This window comes from Colias philodice, chromosome 7, assembly GCF_061535455.1.
Source record: "Colias philodice isolate Cphi_HAF_F1 chromosome 7, ilColPhil1 Martin Lab GWU primary, whole genome shotgun sequence".
Taxonomy (NCBI): Eukaryota; Metazoa; Arthropoda; class Insecta; order Lepidoptera; family Pieridae; genus Colias; species Colias philodice.
This window is the reverse complement of record NC_143092.1, coordinates 9,317,362-9,340,711: the sequence shown is the minus strand read 5'-3', so window position 1 is coordinate 9,340,711 and position 23,350 is coordinate 9,317,362. Positions and strand designations below refer to the sequence as shown.

At 30.9% G+C, this 23,350-nt stretch overlaps 5 protein-coding genes across 5 annotated transcripts; all 5 read left to right on the top strand.

Annotated features, from left to right (window-relative positions):
* The first annotated feature begins 8 nt into the window (after positions 1–8).
* Positions 9–5,399, top strand: LOC149487275 (uncharacterized). The gene is made up of 4 exons (XM_089697585.1): positions 9–280; positions 3,336–3,503; positions 4,308–4,455; positions 4,852–5,399. Exons 1-4 carry the CDS (start codon positions 194–196, stop codon positions 5,013–5,015), a joined length of 567 nt encoding a protein of 188 aa, XP_089553711.1. The 5' UTR covers positions 9–193; the 3' UTR covers positions 5,016–5,399.
* Positions 5,400–6,651: 1,252 nt separating this feature from the next.
* On the top strand, positions 6,652–9,536 carry LOC149487274 (uncharacterized). The gene is made up of 4 exons (XM_089697568.1): positions 6,652–6,785; positions 7,107–7,280; positions 8,230–8,371; positions 9,303–9,536. Exons 1-4 carry the CDS (start codon positions 6,699–6,701, stop codon positions 9,437–9,439), a joined length of 540 nt encoding a protein of 179 aa, XP_089553694.1. The 5' UTR covers positions 6,652–6,698; the 3' UTR covers positions 9,440–9,536.
* A 2,253-nt stretch (positions 9,537–11,789) lies between these two features.
* Positions 11,790–15,257, top strand: LOC149487273 (uncharacterized). The gene is made up of 4 exons (XM_089697570.1): positions 11,790–12,033; positions 12,592–12,756; positions 13,162–13,336; positions 14,431–15,257. Exons 1-4 carry the CDS (start codon positions 11,962–11,964, stop codon positions 14,547–14,549), a joined length of 531 nt encoding a protein of 176 aa, XP_089553696.1. The 5' UTR covers positions 11,790–11,961; the 3' UTR covers positions 14,550–15,257.
* Positions 15,258–16,231: 974 nt separating this feature from the next.
* LOC149487272 (uncharacterized) lies at positions 16,232–18,958 on the top strand. The gene is made up of 4 exons (XM_089697364.1): positions 16,232–16,311; positions 16,760–16,924; positions 17,558–17,729; positions 18,825–18,958. Exons 1-4 carry the CDS (start codon positions 16,234–16,236, stop codon positions 18,956–18,958), a joined length of 549 nt encoding a protein of 182 aa, XP_089553490.1. The 5' UTR covers positions 16,232–16,233.
* Positions 18,959–19,892: 934 nt separating this feature from the next.
* LOC149487271 (uncharacterized) lies at positions 19,893–22,648 on the top strand. The gene is made up of 4 exons (XM_089697567.1): positions 19,893–20,155; positions 20,665–20,829; positions 21,236–21,413; positions 21,730–22,648. Exons 1-4 carry the CDS (start codon positions 20,069–20,071, stop codon positions 21,864–21,866), a joined length of 567 nt encoding a protein of 188 aa, XP_089553693.1. The 5' UTR covers positions 19,893–20,068; the 3' UTR covers positions 21,867–22,648.
* Positions 22,649–23,350: the final 702 nt, after the last annotated feature.

Genomic DNA, 23,350 nt, shown 5'->3' with positions numbered 1-23,350 from the left:
TATTAGATAAATGGAGCGACTTACCATCAGTGTGTTCTGGACTGTTGAACAGATGCAACTTGTGTGTTAAAAATACAACATATTTTACAACAGCTGTATTAAACGCACAGTAATATACAACAACATATACAGCGTATTATACAACAGCTGTTAAACTTATATACAACGTAATATACAACAGAAAAGTGTTAAAATGTTCTGTGAAATACCGGAGTTTGGAAGGTGCTGTATGTGCATGCCTTTGCGAAGGGGCATTCTGTTCTTTGGATATATCAATGTTGTGAGTATTGTTTTCTTTTATTGTTTATCTTAGTTGGTGTACATATTTTGTCTGTAAGGAAGCGGATTATTGAATAAGAACTTTGAAACAAATGTTTATTTTTATTTTTGAGTTGTAGCGTCTTATTAAATCGGTTTTGAGATAACAAACCCAAAAAATTTAAAGAAAATCATATTCCACAGTCCAACTGAAGTCGTTGAAAAACTTCATTTTCATAATACAAATGACCTATAATTAATATAAATTGATTGTAGTATGACCACAATATGACGATTCGCGTAAAGGTAGCCACCCACAAAAAAAAAATATCAAGGAATTTAATTGGCAGTCAATTTTTTATTAAAGTGCAATTATTATATTGGAATTCAGTGCTATAAAAAGCTTTAAATTTGCTAAGGTTTCATTTTATCTTCAAAAACAGATGCAATGCTTAAAAAAATGTTAAATTTTTGTCTTTGTCATAAGCTATTATAGCTTTATGAAAAATAAATCAGATGTAACTGGAAAGTGCAATACAGTTAAGCTATTACAAATTTATAAGAAAAAAAATCTACGTTATTCGTACATTAGTATGACATAGATAATTATAATAAATGATAACATATCTGGTGTCTAGTTCAATGTCAGAGGGTCTTCCTGTTAATACAACGCAATAGTTATTAACTAAAACTGTTTTATTTATATTGCTTACAAAAGCATTCGCATATTGTTATGAGAAGTGTTTCCAAAAAAAGCTTGCTAGCTTTTGTTTGACTCTTGGGTCTTGAATTAATTTAATTCCTAATTTCATCCAAATCGGGCTGTGGTTTTGCCGTGAAAATGTAACAGACATTCGCATTAATAAAATTCTTTTGGTTTTTTTTTTTGGAAAAATCTATTATGTATCTGCCCCGCGGTTTCACCCGCATTGCTTCGCTCTTGTTGGTTCTAAAGTGATGATATACAGCCCTCCCTGCCCTGATATACCTTCCTCGATAAATGGGCTATCTAACACCGAAAGAATTTTTCAAATCGAACTTCTAGTTCTTGAGATTAGCGCGTTCAAACAAACAAACAAACTCTTCAGCTTTATAATATTAGTATAGATTCGTAGATTATAAAGTTGTTTTCGTAATACAATACAGTATTGTTTGATGTGATTGAGACGTTACAATGAGAAGGTCGAATTTCGTCCCCTGAGCAATCATAGTTCAGCTTATGTTTCTGCTTGAAAACTGACTCTGATTATAGCTATCATACTTAGATATTTACGTTAGATTCCAAAGCATATTAATAGCTTTGTTAAAATATAATTTCTTCAATACAATAATAATTGTTAACATTTTCTTCCCCTTTTTTATTCCTATCTAAGCTTTCCAAACAAAATATTAAATTTCTCTTCTTTAAATAATACGTAGGTATTCATCATCATTATATCTGTTTAGACAAGAACTAACATTATAGATTATAAAGAAAAGTGAAGGAATTAATATTAATTTATGTAACTCCAGCATTGTTCGAAAAATTTAATAATAGAGCAAATTGGATAACGGGACCATTTTCTGACCTTTATAATTGTTTAAATATTTATTAGACTGGGGTAGAAACCTTTGAAAATAATGAAAAGATAAAAAAAATCGCAGTCGGATGAAACCCATTAGAAAAGGAGGGGAATATGATAAAAATGTAAGGAAAAATAAATTACGGTCAATCCGAGTTCGGGAAGCGGGAGGGGGGAGCTTTTAAGAGAAAAAAATGGTTTCTCTCGATTTCCGACAAAACTACAAGTCCTATAGAAAAAAGTTCAATGGCAAAGTTGTAGGTAATTAAAAGTTCTACAACTTTTGTATTCACAATTTTTTCACATAACCTAAAAATTTAGGTGAAAAATTCAAAAAACCAAGTTTTTGGTCTTTTATTTCTATCTACTTCAAAATTTATTTTTTTTCTACGAAATTTGGTGGAAACTTACTTTATTATGTCCCAAATACACTGTAATTTATTTGATTGAAAATATTTATTTTTTCGCCTTATTTTGAATTAATACCAAAAAAACAACCTAATTTTCAATCGAAAATTCACCCGTCAAAATATCAGCTTTTTTCAAAAACTTGGGGTGCCTTTTATTTATTGAAATCTCTACTTTCATATGGTGTAAAAAAAAATAAACACCACCATAGTAAATATTCTCAGGAAATGCATACAAACAGTGTGATAATGAGCTTTTACTAAATCAGGCACACTTCTTGAACTCTATATCTTCTCTTGTATAGGCTTTTCGGTAATATTTCAAAAGAAAAATAATTATCTGTTCTAAGTTTAATATTGTACAGCATATTCAAAAGCAAAATGATGTCGATAAAAACATTTCAGGTAGTTCGAAAAGTGTGCCTGATTTAGTAAAAGCTAATTTTCAGACTGTTTGTATGCATTTCCTGGGAACATTTACTATGGTGGTGTTTATTTTTTTTACACCATATGAAAGTAGAGATTTCAATAAATAAAAGGCACCCCAAGTTTTTGAAAAAAGCTGATATTTTGACGGGTGACTTTTCGATTGAAAATTAGGTTGTTTTTTTGGTATTAATTCAAAATAAGGCGAAAAAATAAATATTTTCAATCAAATAAATTACAGTGTATTTGGGACATAATAAAGTAAGTTTCCACCAAATTTCGTAGAAAAAAAAATAAATTTTGAAGTAGATAGAAATAAAAGACCAAAAACTTGGTTTTTTGAATTTTTCACCTAAATTTTTAGGTTATGTGAAAAAATTGTGAATACAAAAGTTGTAGAACTTTTAATTACCTACAACTTTGCCATTGAACTTTTTTCTATAGGACTTGTAGTTTTGTCGGAAATCGAGAGAAACCATTTTTTTCTCTTAAAAGCTCCCCCCTCCCGCTTCCCGAACTCGGATTGACCGTAATTTATTTTTCCTTACATTTTTATCATATTCCCCTCCTTTTCTAATGGGTTTCATCCGACTGCGATTTTTTTTTGTTTCAAAAATTATCTACTCTAGTCTATATAATTATTTTAACGTTATAAAACTGAATGTTATGTACTACTTTTCAGCTCTTCGCAGCTTTCATGATAGGGGTGTACAGTTTTGCGGTACACAACGACTATGGCTTCATTCTCATCTACCACGGAACATTGTCTGGGTTGGAAGACGAAATTTGCCTTATTCTCTACTTGATAGACTTCTGTTTCGGTCTGGCACTACTTTATGGAGCTCACACGGTAGGTTATAGTTTTATGGTTTTGAAATACAAAAAAAACTAGTCCTGAAGTAAAAAAAAGAATTATTTTAAATTGCTGTTCAATTTTTTTGTTTTACAAAATTAAGAACATATCTTATTAGTTATGTCATGAAAAGCTTAGCCTTTTTATGTCTAAAATAAAGATAAAGAGGCGGGAAAACAGTGAACAAGTGACTCTATATTTTTCATACTTTTGCGAGCTTTCGTAAAACATCATTGATTATAGTAACGCGCAGTAATAAGAAGTTATAAATCCTAATGTCTAAAAGGATCTTGTACAACCTTCTGCTAGAATAAATCCTTTAAAAGCGCAAAAATTAAGAAAACATACGAGTTAACCGTATTAAATGCGAGGTTAAAGAAGTCATGTGATCCTTAAAAATTTCGTCGCAGAGACAAAATAAACAGGATAATTGGATGATTGCTTTGGTCAATGCATCCGTGTACAGTCAGCTTCGTAAATATATTTAAAGTTTATTGAACTACCAGAAAGAGGAACAGTTATTTGAGAGAATTGTAAAGTAATGGTCTTAATCATGATCCCTGTTCAATAAATTGGGAGTATTTTGTTGATTTGGGATAATGCGGTCAATTTTTTATTCACAAACATCATAGTTTGTTTTAATTCATACATTTACTAAAAGTAGAAGTCTCCAGTAAAATGTAGTCAAGTTATAAAAATATAATTTTAATCTATGGCAAGTCTCGTGGAATCGAACTTTTCATTATAGTAATTTTCTTATATTTTCAGATATATTTTCATAACATAATTTTATATTTTCAGAGGCATATTTTATGCTTGAAGTCATACTACTATTACGCTCTAACAACGCTTCTAGCGATGTTCATTCTGCAAATGGTTGGAATGTTTAGTACGAGATATTTCCTCATGTGGGTTATGGAAGCCACTGCACTTTTTGTTACTGGGTTCCGTAAGTTTTTAATCACTTTTTAATATTACCTATAAAGTTTACAGTTCGTATTTTTATCTCTTGATGGACCTGCATTTTATAGTTTATAAACCACGATCGGTTTTGTTACGTCATCCTCAAGATGATTATTAGAAATAACTGTAATTTAATATTCGTTCAATAATAAAATCAACATTGTTATTGTTGTATTTCGTGATCGAAGTATTTAATTCGGCTATCTGTTATTGCGATAAACTATGTAAACAGAAAAATAGCCTATCTGCCTAAAAAAATAGTTCAATTTTTCGTATATTAAAAGCTCTATAGATTTATTTTATTTCACGATTGTAAGTAATAATATATCTCCCCTATTTCTTAATCCATAATCGTTATATAATTTATTATGTTTTGTTGCAGTTCTACATATATACCTAGTGTTCCTCGTCAGAAGTCTTCTAAAGAAATTAGAGAACTCCGGTCACTCCTATGAGAACCAACTTCACCAGTTTGTAAATGGAGAAATAAAAATTGAAACGAATGGAGTATATCCTAGTACTGTTATACCTAATGAGACTGTATAAATAACATGACGGAATAATATTTAATACTAGATTATAAAAATTAGGATAAAAAAGCGGAGTAGAATCTATGATTTATTTGAGAGGATCCAGTTATGTTTAGGATTTGTCTTGAAATGAAAAAATCATTTTTTTCTTTGGAAATATTTATTTATAGACTGATCTATGTTTTTAGAACAGGTTGTTGTAATGTATAAATAATTGGATTAAATACTCAACGAATTGTTGATCGGATAAGTAGGTAGCAACTAAAAAGTCGGTGTCAAACTGCTGAAAAACTGAAATAATTAGAAACCGGCCAAGTGCGAGTCGGATTCGCGCACGAAGGGTACTATGGGGACCCCTCCTTAATATAATATATACATTTTTTAAAGTGAAACTTTTATTACATCGTCTCAAACTTTTTGGTCTGTGTAGCGCATGTCGCATGACGGTCGGCTGCCGAGTAGGTATAAAGCAGTGTTCGGAAAAGTTTCACTTTTACCGTGGTTTCATAAAACCACACAACATTTTTTTAATGTTTAGTATTTGTTGTTATAGCGGCAACGGAAATACATAATTTGTGAAAATTTCAGCTTTCTAGCTATCACGTTTTATGAGAATATATAGCCTGGAGACAGACAGACAGACAGACAGACAGACTGCCGGTACGGAACCCTAAAAAACTAACGCTAATAAAAAATACTGCATATGATCAGAATATTGTTAATTTATTAACCGGCACTTGAAATAATACCGAAATATTTATAGCCCGGGTACCTTGAAATTTTGTATGTATTTTTTCTCATTTCCTAAATTTAAAATATTAAATGTTTTTATTGAAGCTTATACTTATTATCTCGCTTAATAAGGCTGTGTTTAATATATTTTGTAAATATAATTTAAGTTATTTTTACTTATTGTATGTTTAAGGGCGTTAATAAAAGATGTTTAGCTTGTTAACGTACCTAGTTGGATATAAAAAAGTCACAGTCACAATTTATATTTATAATTTATTATCTAATGTTATTTATTAATTGAAAGTAATAAATGGTGTTTTATTTATTTCGCTTTTTCATTTATTCTTCCTCATATGTTTTTTAATATTTGTTTGACAATGTTGTTAGTTATATTATACTTATGTACTTATCAATTAAAAAATATGTTTGTCAATTTATTTACACTTGATATCTTCTTTCTTTGCCAAATCCGAATGATTTATAAATTAAATTGGCCTAAGTTAAAAATATTGAATGATAACATAATTAAAAGTTTGAAATTAGAATTCATGTTTAAATGATCGATGTATCTTTATGTTTACCTACTCCAAATAAGACTTTAAAACGCTATATCCCATAAGGATAAACTAAAGGAAGATGCTAACCCACCTTTGGGAATAAAAATCATGACTAACATTCCCAGTAAGCAGCCCACAATAGAATTTCCGCAAGTCTTAAACGATAAACAAGATAATTGCAAAAGAGCTGAGCAGTTGACAATTGACATGATTAGTTCTGAAACGGCGCGGTGTTCGTGTTTAGTACTTAAATTATATCGATCTTGGCATGATACCGTTACGAATAGTCTGTGTTATCTGTGCATAAAAAGTTAATGTTCCTTTTTCAAATCTGATTTTTATCTGCGCGGCATTTATTGTTCCCTTTTTCAAATCTGATTTAAAGAACATATTAAATTTTGAGTAAAAAAATGAGGATTGAAATCCCGGAGTGCAGACGATGTTTATTTTGCATGCCTTTGCGTTATGGTGTTATCACGTTTGGATATATTAGTCTGGTAAGTTGAGTTATTTTTGTTTTATTTTTTATTTTATACGAAGAGCTTCTTCTTACATACTGTAGTCTGTAATGTGCCGTAGATAGCCTAGGATGAAATAGTGTGATAGTTGTATAATTATTTTTCATTCGTTTCTTAAAATGAGGGCATTTGTTGAAAAATAATATATTTACTAAGTATGTATTTTCAATGATATTAGACGGAAATAAAAATATAAATATAAACTTACATATAAATATCCACAACATCTCAAAAAAATTCGAATTACATATTATATTTTGTATCAATAGATGGCGCTGATATAAATTTTCCTAATTCCAGGTGTTTTCGATACTCTGCATAGCTCTGGAAATATTCCTAGGTATAGATGATTTAGGAGGGGTTACCAGGATAACATACCGAGGAAATGATTTCCTTACACGTTCGTGGTTGGCAATACTTCTTTACTTGGTGGATATTGCTTTTGTCATTGTGCTGCTATTTGGAGCGCATATGGTTTGTACTCTTTTTTTCTTTTTTCTCAAACAATTTTTAGGAAAAAAGGTTTTATTGCCATTGACTGACATGTCATAATTATCGTGATGGTTAGTTGTGATAACAAAAAGCATTCGTTGTTTATGATCAGCACTCGAATCGTTTATACAACGATAGTTTTTAATTAATAAAGCAAATATTTATTTTGAATAATTTAATTGACACATAAAGTAAAAACATTTTATCGACTCTGGAAATAGTTATGTAGAGAAATTAAACCTATATTCTTTAGAAACTAATGATAAACTCACAGGACATAATAAATATTTTTATATACTTAAACATAATAGGTACATATTTCAATATCAAAAGTCCATTCGAATATTTTTTATACAAACAGGAATCAAAGCAAGCCTACGTAATAACGCTGATACTGGCTATCAAAGAGCCAACTACGTCATTAAAAAATCCCAATTCAACCCTAAATACGTAATTATCATTTTATCTTCATACAAAATATGGAAAATATAATCTCGAAAAAACCATTACGAAATTAAATGAATACATTTATTTGGTATGTTTTAAATACGATTTTACACTTGTATGTTTGTATGTAACCGGGTCCTTTAGACTCGATTTTGACCTACTTATAACGGACAGATTCAATTCAAACTTTGTACGCTTATCAAGGATCGTTGACAATAATTTCATAAGTAGTCTTTTTAAGGTTTTTTTGAAGTGAAACTTTTTTATCGTGGTTGGAAAAAAAAATTGTGTAACATTTTTTCGTTACGCGTGACATTTTTCCCTCCCATTTTTTTATTCCTACCATATATTGACGTATTTCTGTAAAGTTGCATGTAGTAAATTATTTTTTGAAAAATAAGGTCACAAAGAAGTTTCACTTCTTACGTGTGTACACTAGTACACGCACACATTTTTTAATATAAGTGTTTATTATTATTTTCAGAAACGAATACGTCTGCTTACAATATATTATTATTATGGCATCACGACCACGCTGGCTTCCTTTCTGATGATAACCGTAACTGACTTATCTAGGGACTCAATGTATGTGATAGTTGATGTATGCTTTATTTTTGTGGCGCTTGGTAAGTTTCGTTTATTAATAGTATAATTTTATTTATTGAGTTACAAGAAATCGTATTACAAGTATTTTTAACAAAAAACCAAACTTCTGGTTAGGGAGCCAGGTGCAAATTTGGTTAACTATTTCCTCTCAAGAGATAATTCGTCAGACGCATGAGAGTATAGTATTATAAAGCCTCGTGAACGTCAGCTGGCGCTCGGTTGGGGGGTGAGCGGTTGTAGCCTCCCACGCACATAGGAAAAAAAATACATTCATTCATTCATTTCCTCTCAGCTAAAAATTTGTCAAATTGTAGCTAACCCAATATCTCAACGAAAAAAAATAGTCAGCTGGTTACAACATGGTGTATTATACGTCAGCTGGTGTCTCGAACATGAAAGTTAAATTTAAAGAAAAATTTATTTTCCGTTATTTCCTCTCAAACAAAAATTTACCTGATGATAGCTTATATGTAACTGTGGATAAATATATATGTCAGCTGGCTGTATCTTGGTGGAAAAACCGTCAGCTGATACGGGAGGCTACAACCGCTCTTCCCCCCAACCGAGCTCCAGCTGACGTTCACGAGGCTTCATAATACTATACTTTGATGCATTTTACTAATTACCGCTTGAGAGGAACTTGGTCATAAAATCTGCTGCTGGCTCCCGGACCATTCCTTTAAGTATTATAGAACTAAACCGAATTTAAATGGAATCATAATATGTGAGGCACGAGCTCTTAAAAAAAGAATTATCAAAATCCGTTCATCCAGTGGAATCTACCCACATAACAAAACCACGAAACAATAGAGAAACTAATAGAGATTCTCCATCTTTTTTTAATTCGGTTGTAAAAACGGAACGGAAAGCTTTTGTTGCCAACGATATTCGAAGTTGAAAATGTGTTAAAAATGTAATAAATACCAACCTCCCGTTTTTGTTATCTTACAGTGATTCATATCTACATGCTATTCATGGTTAGAAGTATGATAAAAAAGCTTCGACAATCGAGCGGTCTGAGCTTCGTGAACCACGTGTCTGAGGTTTTAGTGGAATCCTCTGAGGAACGATACAGAAATCCTTTATAGTTTTAAGTAAAGTTAAAATATTCTGACATGATGCGTGATAAATTGACAGGAAAGAGGAGAGGAATGACTTCACGCTTCAGTTGGTTGGTTTAATTCGCATTTAGGGCCAATTTTTCAATGCTTGGATAAAACTTATCTGTCCAATATATATATTATATAATATTTTTTTTTTCACGATATGATATATATGTATGTAATATTATGTTTATCACATTATTTTTAATTAATTATTATTATTGCGTCGCTTCACATCCGTGAGTCGAAACTAGGTTCTAGTTGAAAACCAGCGCTAGGCTCATGCCTGGCACAAGCTGAACTAGGTCCTTTTTGGCGGTACTGCGGGCACAATTTGTTTTAATATTTTTTATTTTTTTCGTGTTGAATTTTTTGTGTTATTTGTTTGTATTCTTTTCTTTATTGTCTACTTTTTGATGTGTCACGCTGTGTTGTCAAATAAATGTTTTTCTTTCTTTCTTCTTTCTTTCAATAAAGTATTACACGATAATATTAATGTCACGTAAACTGTCAAATACGGGTAATTAGAATACGTTTTTAAAATGGTAGTTTTATACATTATTCGACGAATAAGTTTTATCCAAGCATTGAAAAATCGGCCCTTAATAGGATATAGACAGTGGTAGTTAATTTTAGACGAATATGTTTTTATACAGTGATATTGACAAGAGCCTTAATATTGTTCACTCTATAAATATTCTCCACTTCGGTTTTCTAGAACCCATTAGGAATTTCATAGCAAAGAGAAACTCTGCGCTAAGAAAAGATGAAAATTTAATTGGAGCTTATAATAAAATCCAACATTTTCAATTGAATTCTTAAAACTATTTTTGTATTACTAAACTTGTGACTTTTTAACATACCCATGACAAATGTGAAATACATAGTTCATATTGAAAATATCTCTTCATTTATAAACTTAATTATATGTAATTTTATTTTATACAGGGTGTCCCACTGTTGGTTTACTAAGCTCAAAGGGGGTTATAGTTTTGCATACGCTGAGTACGTAAGATTACTTATAAAATTCCAGACGCATTTTTTTCAAATAGATGAAGTCTTAAAACTCTATGTGTACACCCCTAACAAGCAACCCGCCCAACTTTGCCACCCGCACGTGAGCTTTCTTTTAAGATTATGTTTTCATTGATAAAATGCTCGCATTAGCGAAGCGGTATATATGCCGGCTGCGCGAAGATAGAGAAGAAAACATGGATTTTAAGGAAAAAATTAGCAAAAAAATTTTGATGTAATTTTTTTGTTTAAGTATTTTTTACGTGAGCAGTGTATGCAGTATGCAAAACTATAAGTCCCTTCACGCTTAGTATACCAATAGTGGGACACCCTGTATATGTGCCTACGTCCTACATACAATATACATAATAACATTCTTTGTTTGCCTTTTATTTACTTTGTTCCTTGTGATTAATTACGACAATTTTATTCATTTTATGGATTTTATGAGTCTGATAATAGTGTAAATTATAGTTTATTGGACCATCCGAGAATTAAGTCCTATTAGTACTTTAATGTGGACTGTTTGTCCCTTCTTTGCTTGGTCATTCAATGTCATTTGTTGAAATTTCTATCATAAACTTATTTTAATATAATCAAGGCCAATTTATCATCATAATCAAGGTTTACCTCTCTGTTATCTTTCCTATATAAACCAAAAGTATGTACCTAACTGATTGTTTTTAATGGATGATAATTGAAAAGTAAAATATTATTAAAAATTAAAATATAGATAAAAGTAGGTACTTATTTGTGCAAACGATAAACTTTCACAAAATAATTCCAATTACGTTAGATAACGAAAAAATAACAAACGATCATGACCCTGTGATCTTGATTCCATTTTTAAACAGCCGTATTCTTAGAATATTATATTTTTTTCTAGGTAATTTTATATAGTATACTTAAACTCTACCTAATATAAGAATTCACGAAATCGGTTTTTTTTTTTTTTTTTTTTTTTTTGTGGTGTCTCTCAATGTTAGCCAGAAGGGCTTCTACATTTTAACGCGGACGCGGGGGTGAACTGAAGGTTCACCCTGGTAGCGACATGCACAAGGGCGTCCCCCCTTGACGGGGACCACGAACCTCGGCTTGAGCTGTCGCTTGAGTGGAGGAGGCCAGAAGGGCCCTAATCGGACGGGACGAAATCGGTTCAGCCGTTTTCGAATTTTGCGCTTACCGACACATTTGGCGATTCATTTTTATTATGATATATTTTTTTTATTTATAAGAAATAGTCCCAGTTACTTTTCTAATGATTTAAGTTATTTTTATTTAAATTATTAATGTAAGGACTTTAAAGCATAATTGTGAAACTTATTCCCTGCTCCCTGAACACAAAGTGAACGCCCCTTTAAGGTCCAACGATAACGATATCGCAGCAATGTCGTAACGATATCGTTCGATGTTTAAGACCAAGGGGTCAAGTAAAATCAGTTCGTAATTATTTTTTGGAGCAATTACTTGTGTGTGGGTTTTATATTTTAACAATGTATTTAACTAAGTGCTGTTTTTGTGTACCTTTGAGGAAAGGACTTTTGGCCTTCTCTTATTTGAAGATAGTAAGTATTTTTTTTTATTTTTTGTTCAGATTTAGGAAGGAAATTGAATATTTTCGGGTGAAGAGCAATTTCAATGGGCAATTATCGATAAAAGCCGTCATATTTTTTTTCTTCGCTGCTTACTTCCATATTATACATATACATCATTATTGTTGTTAAATAATGTTGTTCTGATTTTGATTTGGTTACATTTTTTAATAGCCTTAGTCTAGCGTATATTTACTGTGGGTTATAGTTTTAGGCTAGCCTTGACCAATAGCCAATTTGATTTTTATAAATTTTTTTCATATTTAATACACAAGTACAATATAAAGAATTTTTTATAACCCAATACTTGTCCAACTTAGAATCGAACAGGATTTGATCTAGATCGATTCGAAGCAGAGCAATTACTTCAACAACAATTATGTGGGTATTTCGATATTTTAGACAAATATACCTACGTCAAGCCAAGCTAGATAATAATCAGTCGACGACGAGCTGTTGCACCGAATGCATGTCCTGTTTTTTTTTATTCTTTATTTTCGGAGTAACAAGGACTTTATTATTTTGTTTTAGGTGGCGATTATCAGCAACTGTATCTATTGGATGCTGTCGGACATATCTCCATCAAATATAGACGATTATACAGCGCAAATTAATTTAGTTTTATACATCATAGGACTCGTGTCACAAGTTGTTGAAATTATTTTCACCACTCTGCTCATAGTTGGGATACATAAGGTACTTGCTTTTTTTTATAGTTAAGCGGGCAAGCGAGCAGGCGGGTCACCTAATGGAAAGTGATGCCCGCCGCCCATTAGCATTCACGTTGTCAGGGGCACCGCGAATGTGTTGCCGGCCTTTAAAATATTTTCTACTACTTTCTACTTCTTATCATCCATGTGATTACTTATCTATTATTTACCATTATCTTACTAAACTTTTTGCAACATTTCCTTTTCTATCATGTTTTGGAACCTGTTGTTCACACACCAATTTAAATAAATAATATTAACTAATACCCTTAAATTCGACTTTTAAATGGTCTCGTATACTAACCAGTTAACTTAGTCGGTTTATCTTAAAATTATTTATTAAAGGACATAATTTACAGTGAATTTTCTTAAAATTACCATTTCTTTTCAGCAAAGGATCACGATAGTCCGTATCTCATATGTATACAATGTACTGATGCTGGGAGTCGAAATCCTCATCGCCGTGGTGTATATTCCACTACAATCGTATCGTTTATATGTGTACGATCAAGAGAACGTTTGGTTCTTACTTATCGCCTTGATGTCTTTGGCTTTACTCTTTATATGTAAGTAGATAAATCTGTACTAGAATTGTTAAGTTGAAGAGTTTGTTTGTTCGCGCCTATCTAAGGAACTATGGGTCCGATTTAGAAAATTATTTCAGTGTTAGATCCCATTTATCGTGGATGGCTACATATTATAATATTATCATCACGCTAAGATGAATAGGAGCGAAGCAGTGTGGGTCAAACCACGGACCATAGTTAGTTAGTATATGTATAAAGGATAAATATTAGGTAAATTAAAACTCAATTAAAATAATCCAATTATGTTCTTCTTATGGAGGAACTGAAGCAGTTATTTTACAAAGAAAGATGATAAGAGACTTCAATTCCCACTTTAAAAATTATATGCAACATTTTATATGAAATAGGTAATTACATTCTCTATGAATCAACAAAATATGACGCAAACATATTGGATAGTAGGTACGCCCCTAAATCTGATACACCAATTTTAGTAAAGAGATAATTGACCTTTGACCCATTGATGCACTAAATGTTTCGTTCTTGTTAAGTTAAATTTAGGTTAAAATTTAGATTATCAATGACAGATTCTAGACACGATTGTCTAGAGACTTATCTGCATTGTACTTATAAGTATTGGTATGGTGTTGGCGTATCGAATAATAATGAAATTACATTAAGAACGTCTAGATAATTATCTAACAGTTTAGAAATTTGCTTCTATAGCGAAAGTAACAAAATGTAAACATATCTTGTGCCATTGCAGTAAAATCATACTAATAATAATTGTTGTATGTATTTATTAATTTTACTAGCTTTCCGCCCGCGGCTTCGCCCGCATTTTCAAAGATAAACCCGCATAGTTCCCGTTCCCGTGGGATTTCCGGGATAAAACCTATCCTATGTGTTTATCCAAGTTACCCTCTATATGTGTGCTAAAATTCATTGTAATCGGTTCAATAGTTTTTGCGTGAAAGAGTAACAAACATCCATACAAACTTTCACATTTATAATATTAAAAGGATTGAGAATTTTTTGTATTTTCTATATATATATAGAAAATACAAAAAATTACAAACATATATATATGTTTGTAATTTGTATTATATAATTATTTTCTCTTTTGTTTTCAGTGTTGCAACTTTACACTGTGGTGCTAGTTCGAAGCCAGGTTTGCAGCATGCGAAAACAGTGTGTATCTGATCCAAAACGCACAGAATATTGTAATAGAAAACCTTACGTTGTTTACTAGAACTTTCTAGAATTCTGAGAACAAAGAAGATAATTATTACAGTAACTAATTGTGTGCAATAATTAAGACGGTAACCTCAATTCTGTACTTCACTGTCAAAATGACATTAGGATTTTTTTCATAAATGGCAAACAGATAAAAAAATTGTTATTTTTTTTTAAATTGCAAACGTTATTTTCAATAGTGAATACCTAAAAAAAACACATGCTTTCATGGTGTGGATTGGCAGTTTATTAAACTGTTTAATGAAAATATTATCCTTTTTTGGGCCTTACTTTGTCATAACTATTTACTTAATTGTATTTATGTGTTATTTAATATTTTATTTAATATTGTATTAAAGAAATAAATATTGCATTTATTAGAACGTAAGACCTATATTTGTATGTTGTAAATGATCTATATTGAAACTGAAATAGTTTTGTAACAATATTAATAGATTATTTATTACTAAAGAGTAAAGACGTCTACAAAGCTCTGTGTAAACATGGTGGTGTAAACAAATATAATTTTTTCTACCAACTCAAACAAAATTGTTTATTCAGGTAGAGTTTTGCTTGCAGCCGTACTTATTTAAGAATCACGTTAGAAAATACGTACTTTGGATTGATTTAAATTTTATTGTAAACTTTAAACCAGTGTAACGATTATTTTTAGGTACCTACAATAAAAATATTAAAAAAGAACTGTAACGAATTTAATACACCAAAAAAGCCAAATTATGTTAAATGTATTGTCCTATTAAAAATAAATCGAAAAAATTTGTTTTATTTCATTTCAAATGTCCAAAATAAAGACGATGCGATCTTTGGAATGGCTAAACCGATTTTAATGCAGTACTGGAAATTTTAACCCATAATAGAACATGGACAAAGTCGCGACCATGACTAGGTATTATAGAAATCAGTTTGACTTAATAGCAAATAAAATATTAAAGAACTAAGCTCCAACAAAGAATCGTGATAAGGTGACCTTACAGTCCAAGCGTTCTTCTTGTTTTTTAATGTGATAATCATACATTCAATAATTATTACACATGCAATGTAATGTGAAAGAGAAGATTTTATTACAATATCCAGTATCTATTCTCGACTCAAAATTAATCCAATAGTTTTGAGTTTACTTCTAAAAAAATCTGATCTCATTGTTATTAAAGATATTAGTAAACATAAGCTTCTAATAATCTTGTAGGATTTAGCCGAGAGGCACATTAGTATACAAAAAAAAAAAAACAAATATACTTATTTGTTCTCCAAAATAAATGTCACACAACAGGCGGTCTTATCGCTAAGGCAGCTATCGCTTCCAGACAACCTGATCAGGGCGTATGGCATCAATTCATCATTTTTAGATAAGCTAAAATTGTTCTACTTATTTTAAAAGATTATGAATAAATAAGTAGTTTATATTAATATATCCCTTAACTTGTTTATTGAAGTCATAGTTAGTACTTTGAAATAACTCAACATTAAGGTGGACGTAGAGCTACGTAATTATGAAACTTTAGTAAGAGTGAAATTAGTAAAAAGACAAAGTTTTCCTTAACAAAAAACCTAAGCGTCACTTGACACTACAATCGTAAGGTTATGTAGATTGTTGATTGTGTCAGTATTTATAGTTTTATTCGCAAATGCTCTTGTGAGATACAATCATACTTCAATAATATTAATTATTGTATTTAATTATGTTTTTTAAATTAACAAAATGTTGCTTTTGTTTTCCTTTACGGCCAGGATTACTTACATTTGGATATATTATGGCGGTAAGACACTATTTCTTTATATCAAATAACTAATACAATATTCTTTATAACCATCGTCACTGTACACATATATATCATAATCATCATCATAGGCCCTTTCGTCTATCATAGATCATATTTTATACTGTGATGTCTGAGTACACAAATATACATACTATTATTATTAAATATTATAAACTAGCTGCTCCGCGCGGTTTCACCCCCGTGGCTCCACTCCTGTTGGTCGTAACGTGATGATACATAGCTAATGAGCTATCTAACAGCGAAATAATTTTTTAAATCGGACCAGTAGTTCCCGAGATTAGCGCGTTCAAACAAACAAACAAACAAACAAACAAACAAACTCTTCAGCTTTATAATATTAGTATAGATGTACTTTATCATACCTACTTAATCGACATCTTTAGTCTTAATTAGCATAACCTCCTAATTATATTTACCTTTTCAGATCATAAGCTACGTCAATTTATTACACATGATATTCCGTATGAACGACATATTCCAAGGGACTGTTAGAACCGATCCGATGGATTACATCATCCTCTCTTTGTCATTTGGAGTGATGGCGATACAACTCCTGTTCACCGTTATATTGATCACTGCGCTACATAAGGTATACCACTAATATTTAGATAGAAAAGAAAGAAAGAAAACATTTAATCCAACACACATAGATAAAAAAAAAAGTGTGCGTTTACTAGTGTACACACGTAAGAAGTGAAACTTCTTTATGACCTTATTTTTAAAAACATAATTTACTATATGCAACTTTACAGAAATACGTCGAATCACGCGTGGTAGGGATAAGAAAAAGATGGCGCGTAACGGAAAAATGTCACGCGTAACGAAAAAATGTTACACTAAATTTTTTTCCAACCCCGATAAAGAAGTTTCTCTTCAAAAATAAAAATACAAACAATACTGTAATTACGTATCTGTTTCTGAATTGTACAAAATGCGTGCACCCTACTGCACATTACCCAGATTGAGTGAATATGGGGTTCCCGAAAATGTATGAGGTACCTAACCTTTGTTTTACCGGATTTTTTGTTTTGTTTATTTCCTATACTTTAAGGATTAACAATAAGACCGCCTTTTACTTGTTTTATATGTGTTGTGTGCTATTGTATATTTTGTATTTTTTTAAGCAATAACTGACTTTCTATTATAACGTGCTTTAATTAATTTATAATAATTAATTATCAATGATTTGATTATTAATTACATAATTTAATAATTATTTCAGAACAGTACAGAACTATTAGAAGCCTACTACGAGTGCAATATTTGCATGTTCGCAACACAAACGACTGTAGCCCTCTTCTACATTCCTCTACAAGTATATAGATGGCGGCCCAGAGAGGATCTAATGTTTAAGCTCACTGTTGGCATGATAATTGTAGCTGCTGTTATTATTAGTAAGTATTTTAACTATTATTTCTTATCGAATAAGAGAAGTAAGCAAAAGAAAAGAGGTTCAGAGAAAGAAAGCTTTTGCTCTAGGTACATTAGTTTTAATTAATAAGTTAAATTCAATCCGTGACATTCATAAAAATTACTCTGCGACAGTTCATTCAATTTTGATCCGCTTCTGCCTAAAAGAATATGTTACAATAATTATTCTACCACTAGCTTCCGGGCCGCGGCTTCGCCCGCTTTGTCTAAAATCTAATAAATTATATACTAAAACCTTCCTCATGTCTCACTCTATCTATTAAACAGAACAGCATCAAAATCCGTTGTGAAATTTTAAAAATATTAGCATACATTAGAACAGACGCGGGAAGCGACTTAGCTTTATACTAAGTAGAGATACCTATATTCTCTGAAACTTTTGCAATTATGCAGAATCCTAGAATAGTACCACGTATCCCAGTTTCGCAATAAACTCAAGTGGCTTCCTATAAGACTTCGCCGGAATGCAAATGCGTTGAAGTTCTTATTTTCCATCCTCTTTGATCCCAATTCTCCCTCCTATTTAAAAAAAACAATTTAAGTTCCTTGATTCAGGTGTTTATACTCTCCGTTCCGTTGATAACCTTCTCCTTAGTTTTCTTTCTCACCACACTAGTTTCCTTGGTAAATCTTTTGTCATAACCGCTATCAGACTTTGGAATTCTTTGCCTATTGCTGTTAGACGAGATTCCTCGAAAACTTCCCTTAAAACTCTTTTAAATAAATATTTCTCTAATTTAGCTTTTCCTTCAAAATAAATATGTATGTTTTATATTCCCTCTTCTTTTTCATTTAATATGTATTAAGTTTATTCTCTATTATCTTTACTTTCATTTCCGCCCGTGTACCTATAAATCATTAATTCATTATCCTGTACCTTGGGCAGCCTGGAAGAGATCGCTGATAAGCGATAAGGTTGCCTTATGTACTACATTTTTTCCATTTCTATTAATATTATGTAATTATTTTAATGTAATGGTACATAAAATTGTTAAATAAATAAATAAATAAAATCCTGTTACTACAATTCATATCAATAAAATGTGCCCTTCTTTCAGCAATGCAATTTTATTTAATTTCACTTATTCGAAGTCAATTAAAAATAATGAAGAGAGGTGACGTGGAAGATGTAATAGTACAAGCCGATACGGCAGTGGCCGGCCCTTCTGATGATCGAGGAGATAATAAATGAATATATTATACTAAAATTATGTTTTTTATTTTATTTACAAAAAAATATATATTGTTCTTGTTTATATGGACTGCACTGTATCGCAATTCACAGGCAGGAGTAAAGTTATTTTGTCTAACATTGTCAAGTTAAAGTTTTAACACACAGAATTAATAATCTTATATGTATATAAAAATGAATCGCAAAATGTGTTGGTAAGCGCATAACTCGAGAACGGCTGAACCGATTTCGATAATTCTTTTTTTATTATATTCCTTGAAGTACGAGGATGGTTTTTATGTAGAGAAAACGTAAATATGTACCACGGGCGAAGCCGGGGCGGACCGCTAGTTTTATATACAACTACGAATATTTATAACAATTTATTGATTACTTATCAGTTTCAATTGCAATATGTATTATAGAAAGTATGGCATAGGTACATTATAGAACTCACAAGTTACGTGACTAAAAAATAAAGCTCCTAAGGCCAAAAGATCTGCATCGTATGCTCAAACTTTGACATGATATTATAGAACCTGTTTAAAAGTTTATTTTTATCAATTTTTCCTCATGTCTCATCCATGTAATCATAATATGCAACGGTAAAGCGTGGCAGGGTACGTACAGCTAGTAAAAAGTTCGCATAAAGTGGAACTATTTAATTTAAATTTAAAATCTATATTGATAATAACAATTATTTCACCTGCAGATATCTAGTTGTTTTTAATTGATATCATGATGTGTTTTGTGTTTTTATTCTGCTTCCACGAAAAAAAAATGTTTTTAAAATATGAGAGTTGTAGGTATATATCACGCCGTTACAATAACATGTGAGCTTAATCTGTTATCAATACAAAATAATTTGATTCCATCTTTTACGAGGACCACCAACATCCCACCGACGTCAGGGTATTTTGCAGATTTGCATGCGTTATTCCCATTCATTTTTAATCACTTGCGTGGGCCATACATCCGCACGTGATTGTTATAAATATATAACAAAACTGACTAGTGATAAGTTTATTATGAACAAAAAAGTGACACAAAGAGTTTGTGGCACTTTTGCGTAGAAATAAATATTTGTAGTGGTTTTTTATTTGAAAAAAGTGTTTTTTTTTTTTTGTAAAAATGAGGTGTGAGTGGCCAGAACTTACTAAATGTTGTTTTTGTTTACCATTGCGAAAGGGTTTGCTAGCGTGGGGATATTTTAAGTTGGTAAGTAATCTTTTCTTCTATAATAGTAATAAATACAATCAATACTATTATTTCTTATAGTATAAATTAGTGATAACACTGACTGTAGGAGAATGAATTAAAAACATTTTTATCGCTATTAAAAAGTGTGTTTCGTAAATAAACAAATTTCTTTCATTTGGCAGAAAATATATCGTGTTTAAAAAATATATTTTAGCTACCTCACTACTTAAAAAATAATAAATATCTATCACTAAAAATCAAGGACCGTAAAAATTATCGAAAGTAGTAAAAAGATCTGCCCTAAAGTTCCAAATTATGTACATATATATTTTCCATACATTATAAAATATAACATGGAGACACAATAGTCAACACAGTGCTCTCCTAGCATTGTGTAATAATAGTACTAACGTTATCCTAGCATTGGAACCTTTCCTAATCTTAATCGTAATTATAATATTGTACATAATTGTTAAATTGCGAAGTGGTTTTATTGGTAAATAAGTATTTTTTATCTTTTTTTACAGATTATAAACCTGATGTTGACTGGATTGATCTGCACACATCTATACGAGATAATAATGTATAATCGTCGTGTGCCGATACCTGGCATTTGTATTCTAATATCTATTATTCTAGCATTTGTTGTAGACGCTATATTCCAAATCATATTTATCGTCAGCGCTCATAAGGTTAGTTAATAATATATCTTTAAATAATCTTAATACTAAACTGCTCTATCCTATTTTCCTCTTTATAATATTAGTGTAGATAGCATACTTTTCGCTTTGTCGTAATAACCGACTACATATTAGTAAGAATATATCACGGGAATTATTAAAAAAAACCATCATCCTCCGTTTAAGTTCTATGGAGATTGATTTTGAAAAAAAAAACATGTATGTTTGAGCCTGGATCTTCTAAATTTTATCCAAACTATCTATTCATTTCAAATTTCAATCCAAAATCGGTGATGTGTTTCTTTGCAAACAGCGAGACCGTATTTGCAGTATTTATTACATATAATAATTTAAGTCTAGATTTTGTTTTGTAAGTATTTATTAATTCATGGACTAATACCAAATATTATTGTTACAGAAAAACTACAAATACATCCGATGTTACTTCAGATATAACCTAGTGGTTCTAGGTGCAGTGTTTATCTGTTCGTTAGTCTACATCAGCTACTTATTGTACGCGCTAGGAGAATTTATATTCGTCATTTTCTTCCTACCGTTTGCCATGCCTATGTTACTGTTTATAATATTTTATCAATGTAAGTATATGAGGAATTCTTTAAATTCGTTTTAATCCATTTGTCATCGATTTTGTAAAGTAATCCGATCAAAAGATGATTGACATTTGACAATATGGTCAGCTGATTACGCAAAATTTGAAAAAGTATGTAAAACTTTTTTACAAAAAGTAACTACTGAAACAATATTTTTTTCCATAAATTAAAAAACTATAAAGTGAAAAAGGCTGTCCAAAAATATAAAAATTACCATGTAGAGCCTAAGTGTAGAGCTACACAAGTTATTTACAATAAGCAATTGTTCAACTTAATTAACTTAATAATATTTTCGTTTCAGTTATCCACTTATACTTCCTGATATTATCAAGAAGTGAATTCAAGAAACTGAAGAATAACGCAAAATTTGAATTCGTAAATCAGTTGGAAGAAGCCAGGTGTACAGCTGATATTGCTTCTGCGACAATTATCGCCTAGTTCCTGCATTCCCGCCTAATATATTTAACTAGTTGTGCCACGCGGTTTTACCCGCATTGCTCCGCTCCTTTTGGTCTAAGCGTGATGATATATAGCCTTCCTCGATAAATGGACTGTCTAACACCGAAAGAATTTTTCAAATCGGACCAGTAGTTCCTGAGATTAGCGCGTTCAAACAAACAAACTCCTCAGCTTTATAATATTAGTATAGGTTTTACACTGGCAACAATCGCTTATGACATGGCAAATAAAAGCTCCTATTTACATACTTGTCACTAGCAAATAGTCATCTTCTTGCCATGAAGAGAAAAAAAATGTAACAAACGTAACGTAAACACAAAATATATAGGTATTTTGTCTTCATAAAATTTGAGTGATTTTGATCATGATTTTTAGTATTATATTGTCTGTTTAGAGCAATCTCTCATATTATCGAGAGTAGATGTAGTATAATTATAAGATTATCTGTTGTAAAGGTAAGGAAAAGAATCTCATAATATGTAAGTAAACTGAAAAAATGTATGTCTGAAGGATCAGATTATGGTTCAAAAAGAGAGATTGTTCTCTCTTTTGAAATAGCGATCTTTGAAAAAGTTTTTACATAATGTGAACTTAGTACATTGGCACGTAAATTTGTTCACTATTAACTATTTAAAAATGTTTCGTTACATTTATAATATGTACTATAATTTAAATATTTGTCAAATGCTTTATGTGTATAGTTATTTGTAAGTACATTTATAAGTAAGTAATGTTTATAAGCGAAAATTAAAGTACTTTTTAATCAATGCCCTTTTTCTTCTTACCTTTATTTTTTCCTAAACAGTATATTATGTAGATTTTATTCATTATTCCCACTTTATTATACATTTTTATAGTTTACTAGCATTCCACCCGCGGCATCGCCCGCGCAGTCAAAGAAAAACCCGCATAGTTCCCATTCCCGTGGGATTTCCGAGATAAAACCTATCCTATGTCCCGGGGTAAAAAGTAGCCTATGTCCTTTCACGGGTATCAAAATATCTCTATACCAAATTTCATGCAAATTGGTTCAGTAGTTAAGGCGTGACTGAGTAACAGACAGACAGACAGAGTTACTTTCGCACTTATAATATTAGTATGGATGTAACTTATAGCTGTTTTATGTAGAGTCAAAAGTTCAGGTAATTTTTTACTCCTTAAAGATTTACAGGCAAAGTTTCAATGTGGCAAATATGCAATAGTTTTATTTTATTTTTTAAGTAACATTATATTAGATCTTATTAAATAAGGAAGGACTATAGCAATCTTGATGATAACTTTAAGTAAATATTTTTAATTTTATCCCATGGCAAAATTTATTCGAAAACAGTTCAGCACTTGTTCATACAAAGTGATACATACAAAGTTACACAATTAATATAGTAAAATAATACATTATATAATTAGATTAAACTTTAATCAAAATAACTTAAAAAAATTCAGTGCCATCTGTTGACAAAACA

Bases quoted from the DNA above. Each gene is read 5' to 3' on its own strand.
- LOC149487275 (XM_089697585.1), top strand. From the start codon at position 194: ATGTTCTGTGAAATACCGGAGTTTGGAAGGTGCTGTATGTGCATGCCT. The intron at 281-3,335 runs GTGAGTATTGTT...ACTACTTTTCAG, and splicing joins TCTTTGGATATATCAATGTT to CTCTTCGCAGCTTTCATGAT. The intron at 3,504-4,307 runs GTAGGTTATAGT...TTATATTTTCAG, and splicing joins TACTTTATGGAGCTCACACG to AGGCATATTTTATGCTTGAA.
- LOC149487274 (XM_089697568.1), top strand. From the start codon at position 6,699: ATGAGGATTGAAATCCCGGAGTGCAGACGATGTTTATTTTGCATGCCT. The intron at 6,786-7,106 runs GTAAGTTGAGTT...TCCTAATTCCAG, and splicing joins CGTTTGGATATATTAGTCTG to GTGTTTTCGATACTCTGCAT. The intron at 8,372-9,302 runs GTAAGTTTCGTT...GTTATCTTACAG, and splicing joins CTTTATTTTTGTGGCGCTTG to TGATTCATATCTACATGCTA.
- LOC149487273 (XM_089697570.1), top strand. From the start codon at position 11,962: ATGTATTTAACTAAGTGCTGTTTTTGTGTACCTTTGAGGAAAGGACTT. The intron at 12,034-12,591 runs GTAAGTATTTTT...ATTTTGTTTTAG, and splicing joins CCTTCTCTTATTTGAAGATA to GTGGCGATTATCAGCAACTG. The intron at 12,757-13,161 runs GTACTTGCTTTT...ATTTCTTTTCAG, and splicing joins TCATAGTTGGGATACATAAG to CAAAGGATCACGATAGTCCG.
- LOC149487272 (XM_089697364.1), top strand. From the start codon at position 16,234: ATGTTTTTTAAATTAACAAAATGTTGCTTTTGTTTTCCTTTACGGCCA. The intron at 16,925-17,557 runs GTATACCACTAA...TAATTATTTCAG, and splicing joins TGATCACTGCGCTACATAAG to AACAGTACAGAACTATTAGA. The intron at 17,730-18,824 runs GTAAGTATTTTA...CCCTTCTTTCAG, and splicing joins TGTAGCTGCTGTTATTATTA to CAATGCAATTTTATTTAATT.
- LOC149487271 (XM_089697567.1), top strand. From the start codon at position 20,069: ATGAGGTGTGAGTGGCCAGAACTTACTAAATGTTGTTTTTGTTTACCA. The intron at 20,156-20,664 runs GTAAGTAATCTT...CTTTTTTTACAG, and splicing joins CGTGGGGATATTTTAAGTTG to ATTATAAACCTGATGTTGAC. The intron at 20,830-21,235 runs GTTAGTTAATAA...TTATTGTTACAG, and splicing joins TTATCGTCAGCGCTCATAAG to AAAAACTACAAATACATCCG.